Consider the following 16,504-nt stretch of genomic DNA (forward strand, 5'->3'; position numbering starts at 1 on the left):
CTTTGTCGTCTTTTAAAAACTCTTTATGACTCCAGGTGACTTAACTGTAGAAATGCCTCTACGTCTATTCCAGTTTTCCACAGTAAAAGTATTAAACTTGAAAGATAAAGAAGATGTTTTTAGGACTTCAGTTTTACCTGTTCCTTCAATGTGTTATAGAAATATTTCTGGAATTCCTGGCTAACACTGGGCATGAAACTTTAACATTTATTAATGGTACTTCAAATATACACTACTGTCTTTTCCATCAAATCTATATGACAGCAAGTCAAACTGTTCCTCATTTGTTGCTCAAGGAAGTTGCACCCAGCATGGACATGGGTTTGTTATACTGCTGTGCATAGTGGGTCTAGATGTGTGGTGTCAAACAGTGGGATCCACTCCAGGAAGGTTCTTTACAAACATACTAGTCATAGGTGGTCCCTGGGGCAGAGAGCTTGCAGCTGAAAGCAGAATGTGTGTAGGACAGGCTCAAGCAAGGAAGAAGCAAGGTGCACGTTGTGATGGCAGCCAGTGTTTTATGCTTTTGAGGCTGAGTTTAAGAGATGAGAAATTACATGGCTCAAAGCTTTTTAAAAACAGAGACTGAGGGATGGGCATGATGAAAGGGGGTGGAGTGCATAGCACAGAGGCAGACTCAGATATTCAGGTGTTCAAAAAACACTTTCCTATTTTGTCCTGTGCTTCCAGTTCTGTGTTACTGTTACTTCTGCTTTGTAGCCTTTCCCTAGGCCAGCCTAAGGTTGGGTGTGAAAAGAGACGTGGGTGGGGTCACTCCTTGTCATTTGAGTCAATTGCCTCCTGGTGTTTCTGAATCCAAGAAAAACATCAGGAAAACACAGTGGCTTTGGTCATCTCCACTCTTAGGGAAAGTGCTAAACAAAACCTCCAACAAAAACCCCAACAAAAAACAGATTTCAGCACAAACTGTCCCAGAGAGCTTTCAGGGTGTCTTAAATGTCTTTTCCAACCTAAACGAATCTATGACTGTAGGACGTCATAGTCCTGCAGACCACAAGCAGGGAACACCTCGTATCTGTGCAGTGCCTGCTTTGAACTGCTAAAGCAACTGCTGTGGGAACATTTTGATAGTGCTTTTTTACAGACTAATTATGCGAATTTGCACAGAATATTACTGATAGCAGTACTGGCGTTCTCTGAGCAGGCGAGTCTGGTATTCAGGTTGCCTAGCCCAAGTTTTTGTCCAAAATGTTTGCTAGGTGGTGGTGCAGGACACGGGATTACACTAAGGATGCATTATCTGGGGGAAGTCCAAGCACAGAGGGAATCTTGCATAGAAGGCCGCGGACGGGAAGCCACAAGGTTTTGTGGCGATTTTGTGGGTGATTTAGAAAAAGTTACTCCCACTCCAACTTTTTAGCCTCCCCACCTTGTCTCGCGGCTCTGGAAAGGGCTGTGCAGCCTGGATCTCCTCGCAGACGCAGTGCCAGCCGCACGGCCTGCAGCCCGCAGGACGCTCCCGCTCGGGGCCGGACGATGCCCTCAGGAGCGCTCCCGCCCGGGGCGGCGGGGCGGGGCCTCGCGGGGGGCGGGGCCTGCCCCGAGCGCACCAATCAGAGAGCGGCAGCGCGGGCGGTGGGATCTGGCACGAGACCAAGGCGCCAAACAACCCTTCCTCCCTCGGACGAGGAACGGCGCTCCCGCCTTCCGTTCTCCCAGCAGCCAATCACAGTTGCGACTTGGCTTCCTGTCCCGCCCCCTGCGGAAAGAAACCAATGGGAGACGCCGCTGGTGTAGCCGCTCAGCCAATCAGCGGCCGAGTCCATTAAAAAAGGAAGAGCGGAGCCCGTTAGCTCCCGCCCATGACCCACGGCCTCGAGGGGTGTTCCGGCCCTTCGGAGCGTTCGAGCTGCGGCTCTGGCGATGCTGCCGGGGACGGCCGCTCCCCCCGCTCCTCTCGGCCGCTCGGGCTCTGCCGGGACGCCCGCGCCATGACCCGACCGGTCGGCGAAGGGCTGCCGTCTCCGGGCCCGCCCTTCGCCATGTCCCGGCGCCATGTTACGCCGGCGGCCGCGGGCAGAGAGGCGGCCCATGACTGCAGGTACCGGCGGGGCGCGAGAGAGGAGAGGAGCGGTCGCGGTCGTCGCCGGGCACTCGCCTAGCGGGACGCCCCGGCTGCCAGCGTGCGCCGCGCTGCCCAGGGCAGGTGGCAGGAGTCGGCTCGGCGGGGGTTACCGGGACCTCCCCGGGAGCCTGCCCGGGGTGTTCCAGCCGGGAAGGGGCCCGGCCGGGGCCTCCTCATCGGAACTGGCTCATGGTGCCGGTGTTTGTCTGGCAGCGTCCGGGAGACTGAAGGGAATGTCCAGCTAAGTTCTGGCTGGCATCTCCAGCACATCCTTCAAAATCCCGGAGTCGTCCCCCATGTGCCGTCCCAGCTCCTGCCCTGGCGTTACCCAGCCCACCTGTAGAGCTGCGCGGCTTCAGCGGTTCGGCTCTAACCGAGAACTTCAGGTGTCGGTTCGGCTTCCAAACCTGCTCCGGCCGGGACCTGCCCCGCTAACGGTGCTGGAGGACGCTGCCCGCTGAAAGCAGTGGCAGTCTGTAACGGTGTTTTTAGACTTGGCAAACTTGTCTGCTAAGTAGAAATCCAAATTCTGCCAAAGACTTGAGGTTTTTCAGAGGCTGCCGAGTTGTTTCTTGCAGAATGAGACAAGTCATAATTTTCTAATGCTATTAGTAGTACCTTATTTTGTTCAGATCCTCTGTTTTGATAGCACTGTCATTTAAATTAAGGAGACAGGGTAAAAGTTCGCTATTTCAGTCTTACTTTTTGCCCTAGAAAGTGAAGTGAAACTGTGCAATTTCAGTTTTGTTGCAGTTCTCTAAAAGACTGAAATTTTCTGTGTGAGTTTCTGTTTTGGCTGGTTTTGTTGTGATTTTTTTGTTGTTGTTGTTCTTTCTTGTGCTTTTCAAGGTGCTCTATTTTGTCAAAGATGTAGTAGCTTTTTGTAGTTTCTTCCTATGTTATGTGGAGTTGCTGCCTTGGAGCTGTTGTTAGTATTTCCAGTACAGCTTTTTAAAAGGATAGTTTTTATCCAGCCAGAGATAACCACTAATATGGCTGTAAACACTAACTACTTTTACCAAATGCTCAGGGGGCTATTTTTTAAGACAAGTGAAAGTATTTCCTCTTTCCCTCTTCCATGCAGGCTGCATCCTTAGTTGTGAAAGGCCTGGAAGGTCAGTTAGGTTCATGTCCTGGCTGTGTAGCTTTTTTCTTTTGTCAGGTGAGATCATGTATTTATGGGTTTTGTGTTTTCTTTTGGATTTTGTGGTCTCCCTGGTGTCTCAGTCAAGCTGCGATTTCACAAAAAACGGTGTGATCATTTTTATTTGGGATAAAAGGTCTTGCTGAATTTCTATATAGTGCTGAAAAGTGTTAACCGGAGCTGTATAATTGTTGATGTAGATACATTAAACAACTGTGATTTTCATTTTAGCAAAAGAGTGAAACACAGTAACCTCCTACTGATGGATAGAGATTCTCCTGGGAATGGCATGTGAACAGTTATGGCCCCATTCACGTAGGAAGTCACATGTTCTCTTTGTACTTTCACATGTATGTGGAAAGCAGGTTGGAAGGCCCACTTCTTTTTCACATTCTTCCTTGTACTGTATTACATCCTTTCTTTTTTTCTTTTCCCCACCCTTTGCTCTTGTCTGAAGTTTCTAGTACACTTCCTTGTTTGAGACACGAAACAGAATCTTGGCTGGACAGTTCCTAGCCCTTGCACTCCAAAAAGCGGAGTTACAAATGCAAAGGAGGAAATACTGGTGCGTAAGCACTTTCAAACAATTAGTCTCAGACTAATCACTCACCATCTCTCCATTCAAATAAAACTTTAGGGAGAAGGGAAGTGCCTTCATTCCCTGTTATTTTGTACAAGGCTTTGTATGATCATGGAATAGACAAATTTTGTTACAAAGCTCTTGGATTTAGAATAAAAGACAGCAAAAAGAACAATATGGGAAGGACATAAGCAGTCACTTGCAATCAGTGGCTGTGGAAACAAGGACAGCGATGGCAGAAGGCCCTGGTTTTGGTTTTGTTATAAGCTGCCCTCAAGGCCAGAGTAACTGAGGTTCTTGTTAATAGGTCCCTTAGGGCGGATTAGAGAGAAGGAACACTGAATACCTGGTGTTTATATACACACACACACAGGGCTTATTTTAGAATAATTTGGTTGCAGTGGAAATGAGGTACGTAGCCATTCTGGTTATTATCTCTAGTAATATAACAATATAAAAGTATGCAAATACCACCTAAGAAAATATATAAGGAAAAGAAGGAAAAAGAAAGGATAAGAGTTGGTTGCAGAAAGATATCACCATCATGGTTCCGGTTGATTGTTGCAATTCAGATGTCTGCTGGTCAAAGTGGTGCTTGCAGTTTTGATCAGTCAGGGATGGGGGAAGTCCCCAAAACAGAGTTCATTGGGTTCAGGTGGGAATGCCCAGGTACCTCCCTTGGAGAGGGTGAGTTTAACACTGTCTGTTGCAAGGCCCTAGAAATGAGTCTGGGGGCACTTCGGGGCTCTTTGATGGTTTATGACCCCATCTTAGACTGCTGTTTCTCACATCATGTTTTCTCACATTATGCCTTGTCAGAAGGGATAAATACCTTGAGGCCAAAGTGTGAATATCCCCATGCCTCCCCCTGAGTGGGGAAGGTGTTGTTTTACACCTGAGCCAGTTGTGTAAAGGGGGACATTGGCACGATAAAAAGCATTTTCCCAGCTCTAAGAGTCTGTGCCTTGCCGGCCTTGTCCCTTATCTGGCTCAACCCCCGGCTTGTTTTGTTGTGGTCATCCTCTGGTGGTGGGTGTACACCCTCTCTTGTCTTAGGCAGATCAGAGGTTTCACCACCACACACAAAGACTCTCTCCTTCTCCCCTTCAGCTTGGGGGGGGTGCAAACTTTAGCCTCAGCAATATTGTTTGAGTCAAAGACTTTTAACATTTCAGTCCCTCACAGTTTGTCTTCAAGATTTAGGTGCAGAGAGGAATCTGGGTGGTAACTGAAGATGAGATGTGGCCTGCCAGCAGTGCTTCGTGTGCAAATGGGGCTTTAGTGGGGAAGAAAGAAGTACAGTTGCTTAGTTAGGAAAATAGAAAGGGTTTGGAAGTATATGCAATGTGGAAAGCTGTGGGCACTGGATGATTTTGCAGCTTGAGATCGGGTGTGTCCTGAGGAATGCGAGGTGGAGAGGGCTTTGCTGTGAGCAGGTGAGGCCAGGGTGGAGTGCAGGGAGGTCTAGGGTAGAAAAACAAATCGGTCAGCAGCAAAAACAGTGAATAAACCTGCATTTTAGCCTTTGATTCTTCTGCTGAACTGAAATGTGGGGAGCTTGTGTGCTGAAAATTTTCTCTTATTTGAAAGTAGCTGAGTGATGTAAGTAGCAAGAGTTGTTAGGCTGCAAGTTTAACTTGAACTACACGGCTCTGTTGAGTAAGTCAAAGACGTATTATAGCAAAACCTGGGGCTAATAACCTGAACGTTACCAGTAGTTAGATCAGGCAATATTAATGGCTTAAATATTACTTAAAAATTAATAGCTGGAGTGGACAGCCCATAAATCGTGGTACACAAGCAATAACAACCATATTACAGCATGGACCACAGAACCAAGTGAAAATCCCCCTGAAACAACCTAAGAGGGTGTGAATACAACCACAGAGTGCCACTGGGTAGCAAAACAGTGAACTGGTGAAGACTGTCAAGACCCCAGACCCTAAAATCACTATTGGTCTGGACTGCTGGGGAGTTCAGATTGTAAGGGTGTAATTGCCCAGGGATTTCTGTTTGTGGTCCCTTTTTTGAGGCACCAGCTTGAGCTACCAGGTGACTGATTTGTGCCAGTGAACCTGTCTAATGGAGTTGAGAGCCTGGTGTCAAAAATTTCTTTAACACCATTGCTGTAGCATGTGAGAAGAACACACATATTTCAGCCTATGCCAAACTGAGCTGGGACAGGTTGGAGGCAGCCGGTCTTTGACAAGTAGTTTCTCTGCTTTCTTTGGTAAACCAAAACCACAGTTTTGTGCACTCAGAGATTCTGATTACAGGTGGCTTTTCACTGAGTTACAGTATCTTCAAATATCACTGCTTGCCAGTGTCCTGATCTAAGAAGTATCAGTGCATTATAAACAGCTTTTTGTATTTCTATAGGTGCTAAAAATGCAAAAGCCATGTGGGAAAATGCAGAAGCGATGGTTACAAGCTTAAAGAAAGTTTGAAAATTAAATCCAAATTAATCAGCTTCTTCTGGCCTAAGCTTCAAAAATGGTGACTGAGTCTGTGGGGGCACAGTCATGTAGGGATACTTGAATATGTTATCTTAGATTCCGGAGTGAGTAGGTTTTGCCTTGGTTTATCAGCGTTGCTCAGGCATTAACAATGTAACTTCATCTTGGTACAGAAAGGCAAGAAAAGGTGGAACCAACCTCTGCTGTTCTTGCAACAACGTGAACAATTGTTCTCACATGAATACTTTGTTTGAACTTCAAGACGCTTCCAAAACAGGCACTAAGTATAGCCTTAAAGTCATTAGCAAACTGTGTGGCAGAAGATGAAGATACCAAGCTCACGGATCCTGATGTATTTTATTGTTCAAGTTGCACGTTGTTCAGCCAATCTGCCCATTTTTAGAAGTGATATTCTTCAGTGGAGAATGCCTTGGTGTTCTCATGTCCCAGTTGCTCTTGCCAGAGAAAAGACTTCTGATTTAATGCTAATAATTATCTTGTAGGTGGTTGTTGGCTGCTGTTTCTGTTGGAAGCCAGGTGAGATGCTAACTTGAGTTAGCAGGTCAGAGTGATAGTCAGCATGGGGAGGCTGTTAAATCTATAATGTCACCACATAATGTACTGGTGAGGTCTCATCTAGAATACTGGATGCAGGTGAAGTCAGTCCTACTCAGGAAAACCTAGTTTAAGGTGGAAGAGTGGTTAAGATTTACTAGGATCATAAAGAAAACAGTTTGAATGAGGAAGCTGACAGGTTGACTTCATTAGCCAAGCAGAGCAAAGGCTAGAAGGTGAAGAGGATGATGATGCTTTTTCTGATTTATCAGAAATAAGAGCTGCTGGCATTAAAGAAAATCGTAGAAATAATTTACAGTATTTTAATTGTATCAACATTCACTGAATGGCCATTTAGGTATTGTTCTTTTAAAAAGATAAAGTTATGTTTTCTCTTCAGAAACCAGATGATTACAGAGTTCTTCAAGCCAGTTTTAAATCAAGGTAAATATGTTTTTTTTTTTTAAGTGGAAGATATTTATATGAATTTTAATTATGTAAGTGTGTAGAATGATAGTCCAATCTCATTCCATATTGGAGCAGCAGCATAATGAATATAGCTTACCAAATATGTCAAAATGAGTGCATTTACATTTTTTCTAAAAACATAACTGAAAATGTCAATTTCCTGTTTAAATTAATTTCTTTAAATAGTGATGCAATTACTATTTCAAGTTATGTCTCATGCTTAAGCCAGATTGTTTATAACAACTGAAGCTAAATCCTAGGTCATGTGATTCTTTGCATGGCAGTAGCAAACCTGGATGATTAAATAAATTAATTTTGGATTACATGTGAGAGAGAAAATATAAAGTAATACAGTATAATAAGGTTTGTTGTTTTGGTGGTTTTTTTTTTTTTTCTTCCAATATAATTTTTGTGAATAATTGAACTTTTCTTTTCTCTCTTAGACCATGGCCATAAAGACAGAGCTGTGCTGTCCTCACCAGACAAAGGAAATGTAAAGGATGAAGGACTGGGGCTGTCAGTTTTACGCACTGAAGGTTTTGAAAGGAATATATCTTCTCCAAAGAAGGTCAGAAGAAAAAGATGTCAGACCAAACACCAAACAAGTCCTGTGGTAGGTGTCTTTTGGAAAAGGACAGTGTAAGCATTTCAGAGAATGGCAGAGTGTGCAGGGCCCTGGGTTTATTGTACCCAAAAGTTGTGATACAGAAACTCCTTGTTACCGCAGGGTCTCGGAGGTATTCCTTGGCCAAAAAGGATGAGACTGCCAAGCCAGAACAGGGAAGCAATGAGAAATGTCTGGGTGTAAGGAGAGCACCATTGTCTTATGGAAACAGTTGGGAAGAAAAAATTGGCTATGTGGATCTCACAGACTCCAGCTCAGACTCTGACAAATGAGTTTCACCACCAGAAGCTGATACTTGAAAAGCCTGGGCTGGAAATAATGGCACTGTGAGCACCACATCTCTGTGCTCAAGGCAGGTTTCCCCACTGCCCTGCCCTGCTACTGATTCTGCATGTAGGTTGTCATTGGATGCTCTCTGCAGAGAAAGGGAATGGGAGATGCAGAAATTGAAACAATCTAAGCCACATCCTGTAAAGCCATTCTAAGGAACAAATATTTTGGTTCAGGTGTCTTTAAAAGGGTTATTAAAGGTGGAAATCACTGACCCATTGTGCATATGAATTTTGTAATTCTTTAATTTTTTAAATTTTACACAGTAGGATCAGATTCTTGGTGCTGCTTTTTTCAGATGTAAGAGAAGTTTGTTCTTTTGCTATTCCTTTTTAAGTTCTAGGTCATGCTTGGGTTCTTAATCATTGTACAATAAGTGAAAAATCCTGTTTTAAAAGCAGGGGAGATATTCTGGGCTAGATGCAAGCATGGAAATGCAACAGAAATTGTAAATTGAAATTGTATTTTGTAGAAAAAAGATGCTTTTATCTTAAATGCCTTATAATCTTGTGTTTTCTTACAATGTAGTTTAGAGAGCAGACTGGCAAATTTCTGCTATTTAAAAGTTGCAGTTAATAGCAGTTCAGATTTATGCATTTAAACCACAGTGTTTAGGTAGAGATGGGAGTGGTCCTATTGCAAATGTAATATTTCATTACAGGCCACTTTTAATCTGAAGAAAAAATATATAATTTGGGTTCTGGATAGTTCTTTTTTTGAGATCTTTGCAGCTGTGTTTTAAATTTGTCTTGAAATGAGGTCTATTAACATATTTCTGGGGTTGTGTGGAACTAAGTCTGTGCTGGATTCAACACTGGTTTTAAAAAATATACAATTAACGTTTTTTTCTCCCTCTGTCTTTATTTTTAGGGAAATGGATGTTCTATAAGAAAAATAATGTCTTTTGGTTCAAGGGAGATTGCCTCAGGTATGAGCAGTGCTGTTAATATAGTATTAATTAAACAATCAGATTCATGACTTCATAGCTCTTTTTAATGGCTTTTTTTTCCCTTGAAATTATGTTTTCTATTTTCTTTTACTAAAACAGTAATTACTGCTGTATAGTCAATGTTATTTCTAATACATGGCAAGTTTGAAGAGTTTAAAAAGTAATTTGTGATTTTAGTGTAAAACACGTTGATTGTAACTTAATTAGAATTTGTGGTATTTCATTGTCTTAAAACCTTGATCCCAAATTATTTTTATGGGTTCTCTTGCACTTTGGATAATGCACATTTTCTGTGGTGGTTAATAAATTTTGCCTTTCAGCTTAATCCAGAAAGAATAGTCTTGTTGAACCAACCACTAAAGTTCAACTGGTATTTTTTTGTTGCTTTTCATACCTTCTAACAACATAATTTTGTTCTGTGGGAGGTAGAACAGAATCTAAAAAGCTTATATAAGTAGAAGCTTGAGGTAGGTCAGTAGGAAGATAAATGGTTTTAAAAAAAAAAAAGGGAGTCTTTGGCTGTGGAAACCCATCACACTCTTTGCTGCTCTAGTCCTAGCTGACTTAAAAACAGACATTAGTTTTTTAAATGGAAAGCTGTTACATGTTTGATTTTTAAAAGTTATTACTATTTTTATTTTATTTTTAAACATAATAATGGTTTTTTCTCTAACACTTTCTAGATGACCCATCTCAGCCAAGGCTAACACAGGTTTTAGAACATGAGACATCTCCTCCACATGCATTTAGAGCATCATCTGAGATGGCCTCTGGTGCACCAAAGAGCCCAGCTGTTCCTTCACACTTCTTTACGGTGTCCTTTGGGATACCCAAACAAAGAGACTGTCCTGGGAAAAGAAAACACACTGCCATGAATATGGATGTGGATAGTTCAGATCAATCTGAAGTGAATGACCCTGCTTTTAGTAGATCATCTTCAAAATGCAAAAATAGAAGGTCTGACTTTGTAAAAAATATCTTTTTAAAGTCTCCGTATGATGATGTTCTGCAACTCAAGGAGCCTGCTGCTGTGTCTAGACATGATTTGACTCCTTCAGAGGAATTCCTCAACTCAAGCAATGAAAAGGAGAAAAATAATTACCCCACTGTAGGTTTGTCATCTTCATATTCTGCACACAGTCCTGCTAAAAATAACCACATTTCTGTTGTGGATACCAAAGAGAATCAATTGCAGCTGGCTAACTCATGCTTTTTCTTGGAAAACTCCCTTCCTATTTCTCAGGAAAAAAGTACTGTGTTGCCTTCTCCCCACCACTTAACACAAACAAAAGGCATGAAATCCCCTCTCCAGGTTGCTGGCTTATCTCAGGTATGGGATGTTAAGAAAGAGCAAGATAAAAGACCAGAAAGACATGAACGGAATAAAGGATACATTGTTCAGCCCAGCAACAGTTTTTCAAATACAAACCACAGAGTTTCTGAAAATACTGCTGATTCTAGTAGAATGGAAATCTCTGGGAAACTTGGACTGTCCCCAGAGACTGGTAAAAGTGTTCCCCCTTCATTGTCTTTGAAAGAATCTTTCATGGATAGTGGCCACGAGTCTTCACAAACCTCAGGAGAACTAGAAGTTAAAAGGAACTTTACAAACAAGTCCAAGCTGGACAGAAATTGGCAAAGCAGCTCTGAGAGTGAAGATGACATTTTGGAATCCATTCTAGATGATGATGAAGAGGAGGAGGAGGAAGAAGCATTAATGCCACTGCAAAAAATGCTCAGTTCAAGTCACAAACCACAGGCAGGAACCCTGGAAGACTCTTTTGACAGTTTTTCTCAGGACACCGTAACTCCATTACTGAAGCTTCATGTAAGTGGCTAAAAACCAAAATAGCATGTTCTTTCAAGTATTCTTTTATGGATGTTATCTGCAAGAAAAATAACATAGATTTTAGCACAGTGCAAGGCCCAGTGGGTGCTAAGTTATTACCCCATGTTTCACATTTTAGGAGAATTAAATTTTGTTTAGTAGGTACCCACCAAAACACAGACAGAGGCTTTGGTGGATGAAGACCTCTCATACTCAAAAATCCAATTGCCTCCAACCTTCCCTGTTCCATCTGGCACATACAGACAGCAACTTGTTCAGGTGTTCTAGAAAACTAATTTCTGCTATTTATCTTGGTTTTGCAAACAAATAACAAGTTGCCCCAGCAGCTGAGATGTCCAGGAGTCTTCTAGTACCTATTCCACTACCTTGCAGGGCACAAACTGTGGCTGTCTTGTGTCCTCTACAAAAATTGAGTAAACGTTGTAGACTCAGTCAAGTTTTTGTCTAAGTGGTGCCAGTAGAACCCCTTGCTAACAACAGGATGTGTGTGACTGATTGGTAATGGCTGCTTTACATTAATTTTAGTCAAAAATCTATTCTGCACCAACACTCAGCCACCTCTTGCTGATTCGCATTATGCCCATTAAAGCTACAGCAGAGTATAATGAGATAGCAGATAATCAGCTTTGTTGTGTTGTATTTTTATATGATTTTCTCCCTTATTCATAATGCATGATAATTCAGAAACTGCAAAACTGGTTACTTGGCTTAAGAGTCCTGTGCTGCTGTACAGTTACAATGTAGTTGGAGAGGGGATGTGCTTGTTCTGTGCTTGTCCTGGGAATGGCTGAAAGATGGTTTGTGCAGCCAGATTGGTTTAGCTGTGTGCCTTCTGGTGGTTTTTACAAGTTCTGTTTTTTGCTTCCCCCCCCCCCCCCTAAAGTTAGGAGGTTATGTTTAGAAGATGTGTGCAGTCTAATGTTTTTGTTTTCCTAGTCAGGTAAGATTTTTATGAGCTGAAGTTAACTGGAGGAAATTGATGTAGACATTCAGAGATCTGTGTGCTAGCCTCCAGTCATATATCCTTGACACAGTCTGTGATTGTCAGAGATCTGTGTATGAGTAAGTGTGGTGTTTTCTTTGAGGTTGTATTTAATGGGAATTGGAAGTATTTTAGGATTTCAAAAAGCTGAATGAATTCTGATCACAAGGGATAGCTGATGTGTTTGAATCCCTGTGTACAGGATATTATGGTGATGAATTGGTCTGTGTTTTTAAAAATTAGCTCATTTGCTCAATAAGAGGTTGTCAAATAGGTAGTGATTTTGAAGTTTTATTGTAAAATAATGTTTTAATAGGGAAGGTCCTGCAGTAGGTCTTAGTGTGGCATTCCTGACAGCTGGTACAGGTTGGAAATGGCTGTATTTCAACAAAGAGATTTTGTACTGAGCCTGGCTGGGTTGGAATTAGTCTTCTTCGTAACAGCTGTATGGTGCCATGTGTTTTAGACAAAACCAGTGTTGATAATAGACCAGTCTTCTACCTGTTGTGGAGCAGTACTTGCACAGCCTCAAGGCTTTCTCCCCATGCTGCCCCCATAGAGCAGACAAAAAGCTGGGAGGGAACAGAGCCTGGAGAGCCTGGACCCCAGATGACCAAAGGGATATATTCCGTGCCACATAATGGCATGCTCAGCAATCAGAAGTAAGTGGGGGGAGTTGGTCTGGCATGTAGCCATTGCTCAGAGTAGCTGGGCATTCTTCTGCTTGTGAGAGGTGCTGAGTGACTGCCTTTGAATCACTTTTTCTTTTCTCGCTTATCCCTTTTCCCTTATTAAACTGTTGTTATCTTGACCCATGAATTCTCTTACCTTTGCTTTTCTTGCTTTTCTTTTTACTGCCCTGCACCACTGGCTGGGGAAATGACCAAGCTGTGTGGTGCTTAGCTGCTGGCTGGAGTCAGCCCATCACTAATTCCTAGAGTGGAAAACAAACACAGAATACCTGTGTAAATTCTCTCTTCTACCTCCCCCTCTCCTCATGTTTTTCAGTCTCTGATAGGGTTTATTTGTTGACTGAATTACTATCTCCATGGGCAGATGCTGAGCAGTCATAATTATTTAATCTGTTATCATTCTGTAATCAAGAGTGTTACAGATCAGACTTGTGCGGTTTCATATGCATTTCACAATTTCAGCCAACATGAATACCTAATTAATAGTTAAGCCTGATAAACACATGCTGCCTAGATCAAATGCTTGTGGGATATGTGTGTGACTGCAACATTTGGCCTGGCCTGTTCAAGGTATAATTATTGGTCAAGTAAGACAAAACAGTTAAGAACTGTCCCAGCATTTCCATGACCATGGTTTTTGCATATACTGACCTTCTTCCCTTGCAAGAAGGGCCATATGTGCACACTGGAATAAAGTTTTGATTCCTCGGTTGTTCAACAGTTACTTGACACATATTAACCAAATATAAAATAAGCTAAGAAGTCTTCAGCTTTCCTACAAAATTTCCCACACAAAGACATGCTGCTTGTTACATTTAAAAGGTAGCTGAATACCAGGGTGGTGTCAGAAGGGCTGTGCTTGTCCAAAGAATGGAATCATGGCCATAAAAGATTTAAAATCTGTTGTCTGCTACAAGCTGAATAAAAGACTGGCTAGTGAAAAACAAACTACTAGCAAAATTTGTTAAAACTGTGCGTTTTGTTTGTGGTTTTTTAAAATTCTGTTTATTAGCTCCTTAATTTGGTTTTGTATTGGGATTTTGATTGGAAGCTTTGTTTTGTTTGATGAAGTTAGAGGCGATTTAGCAAACACTGGAATTTCGCTCTCTAGGGACTCTGGAAGTAAAAAAAGGCACTGAATAATTTTTGGGGTTTCTTGTCTCATGCAGAAAAATGGAGATTCCCGGGGTCTCAGTGGATGATAATAATAGTAAAGCTGTGAGGTGAAAAGCTTCTGATGGTAATGCTCTTTGTGAAGGTTAGATGAAGGTCAGGCCCAGACATGCAGAGACTCGCTTCACTGCTCAGATCCATTGTTTCGCAGTTATTGCTAAGTTAGTCATTGAGAGAGATTTGACCATTATGTAAAATTGTCAAGGGACGGAGAAACCTAAACTGTTAATCATCCTGTTTTGCAGGGTCTCCTTTAGGTTTATATCTGCATGTAAAATATCATTAAAATTGGAAGAGGTTTCTATTTTGATTGTTTATTGCCTAATAATGAATTGATGCCTTATGGTGTTTTCTCAATGTCTTACTATTTCATTTACAGCTTTCTAAGGCTCCTATTATAAGCAAGGTGTCATATGTGAACAGCTTAGATCATCTCTTGAAGGAGAAAGAAGAATCTAGAAGGTTTGTTTCTTAAAGCTGGTTTGAAATATGTGAGATGGTTCTGTAGAAGCTTAGATTTGCCTCGTCTCCCCAGAACTGATGGAGTTTGATTAGGCAAGCTAAGCTTTGCCTGCTGATGCCACCAACATACAACTGAACTGACAGGACCTACATGTGTTGCATAAACAGTAAAAGCTGAATGACAGGCTCCTTCCAAGCAACAAGGAGTGATTTATGATACATCTGTTTACCCCTGAAGAGCCAGGCTAAATTTATTGATGCCTTCGTTTTAGGTCACTGAGCCAGCTAGCAGCTGCTGCTCAGGCATGAAATAGAAATATTTATGTAGACTGACTGTACTAGTTTCTTCAAAGGCATTTGTAGCTCAGTTTTGGTTCCCAAAGTTGTGCAGACTGTTGGTGTCTGAGTAGTTACACAGGTCAGTGAACAGAGCTAATGAGTATTCTTACAAGAGATCATTCGGGTAAGAAGTGAAATGTGGTTTATGTGTTAATGGCAAATGGTGGTGATGGGTATATGTGTTTAGCTGTTTATGTGATTAACTGTTTTGATTAAAGAATCTGACCCTGGTAACTATGGGCTGACTGCCCATGGAATAGCAGATACTCCTGCAACTAATACTGTTTAACAAATAAAATACTTGTTTGGTGCTTAGAAAAAAATAAACATTCAGCCACAAGATTGAAAGTTTTGTGCAATTACAAAAACTTTGTCAGAAGTTGGTTGAGTGTATTTGTCTGACAAACCAGTGATTGATTGTGCTGTTGGAAATTCATTAAGTTTGGGAAACATTCACTTTGTATCTTGGAATAGCAGGATGCTTGGGTTTTACACAGATGCAACATCTTGCATGCTTTTGCCTTGTGTAACTGGCTTCTGACTCAAGGGCTCACATTCAGAGCTTGGATTTTGTTGATTTTGTTGTAAATATTAAATGGTGATGATATGCTCTGCTGCTGCTGTTATTTCAGGTTAGAGGAAATGGAGAAATGGTTACAGGAAGACATAGAAAGAGAGGACAATGCTTCAGATGGAGAAAATGAGGACAATGCCAGTGGAGATGATCTCTCAGAAGAACACAGGTCCTTGCAACTCCAAAACCAATTAAATCTTGTTCTTTGCTTTTCTAGCCTTTTTTCCCCCCCATCCTCTCTCTGTTTCCAACAATTGTTAATATGTTTAATGAGAACCATTTTAAAATCTTTTGGGGTTGGGTGGATTTCCTTGGGTGAGACTGTATTCTAACAATTCAGCTTTCATATGAAACTGGTGTGTTCACTACCTGCAAATAACTGTCTCAACTGGCAAATAGCTTCTCAGTGTTTGAACTGATAAAAGCAATCTTGAATTTTACAGGGCGTTTATAAAGAGATTTTCAGTAGTAACTTATGTCATACCTGACAACCACCCTGGAGAAGAAATATTTGATTTATCAGCATCTGGGAAAATCTTCACTCAACATAACCTTGACCTGAGGAATTTTCACCTCATCCCTCAAAATCCTATAGAAAATCTGCTTCTTAAGTAAGAATATCCTCTTCACTTTATTGTGTTTACTTGTACAATTTTCTTTTTCATTTTAGCAGTTTTAAGGTACTGTTTTATCTTTGCATCCAAATGAGCTCTGCCTTAGTAAATAGGCAAGACTGACTGCCTTTCCCTGGAATTTTCCTTTCTGGGTTAGCTTTACAGAACAGTAAATTGTAACTTGAAGCTTCCTTCTTTCCTCCTCTGGAGTTGTTGAAAAATCTCTTAAATGAGACATGAGGAAAAACAGCTGTTCTGGCCTCTTCCATATTTCTCCCACACTGGGCTATCGTTGATTGCCTTACCAGTTTGTGGAAGACAAATGCGGAAGTGACGCGTTACAATGAACACAAGCTTAACTAACCCCAGACTAAAAGACCTTTGTGGTTACCTATTTGTGACCTTCTAGTGTTACATTATGTCTGCTTTGAAAGACTTTTGGTGCTTCTGTCCTGGATGGGCCTGGGACTTGAGGCCTCATCTAATGAGGATTGCAGAGGGTCAGGATCTCTGACATCAGCTCAGTCACTGAGCCGCCAGTGTGTCTGTGTGTACATAAACAACTGCTCAGGCATTTCTGCTCTATATTTATGAGGCTGTTGGACTACAAATAGCTGGACAAATTC

The 16,504-nt window shown here is 41.8% G+C and overlaps 1 protein-coding gene across 2 annotated transcripts in view; it reads left to right on the top strand.

Annotated features, from left to right (window-relative positions):
• Positions 1 to 1,793: 1,793 nt before the first annotated feature.
• Positions 1,794 to 16,504, top strand: part of SLF2 (SMC5-SMC6 complex localization factor 2) — a 29,762-nt gene continuing 15,051 nt past the window's right edge. Inside the window, exons 1-8 of one of the 2 annotated variants that reach the window (XM_032116264.1) lie at positions 1,794 to 2,062; positions 7,222 to 7,265; positions 7,733 to 7,902; positions 9,115 to 9,172; positions 9,877 to 11,021; positions 14,269 to 14,351; positions 15,323 to 15,433; positions 15,708 to 15,875. In XM_032116264.1, the coding sequence (XP_031972155.1) occupies positions 1,824 to 2,062; positions 7,222 to 7,265; positions 7,733 to 7,902; positions 9,115 to 9,172; positions 9,877 to 11,021; positions 14,269 to 14,351; positions 15,323 to 15,433; positions 15,708 to 15,875 (2,018 nt within the window). In that variant the 5' untranslated portion in view covers positions 1,794 to 1,823. The remainder of the gene's footprint in view (positions 2,063 to 7,221; positions 7,266 to 7,732; positions 7,903 to 9,114; positions 9,173 to 9,876; positions 11,022 to 14,268; positions 14,352 to 15,322; positions 15,434 to 15,707; positions 15,876 to 16,504) is intronic. The other variant, XM_032116266.1, reaches the window with a different exon arrangement.

The sequence above is a fragment of the Corvus moneduloides genome, chromosome 8 (assembly GCF_009650955.1).
Source record: "Corvus moneduloides isolate bCorMon1 chromosome 8, bCorMon1.pri, whole genome shotgun sequence".
NCBI classification, from domain to species: domain Eukaryota; kingdom Metazoa; phylum Chordata; class Aves; order Passeriformes; family Corvidae; genus Corvus; species Corvus moneduloides.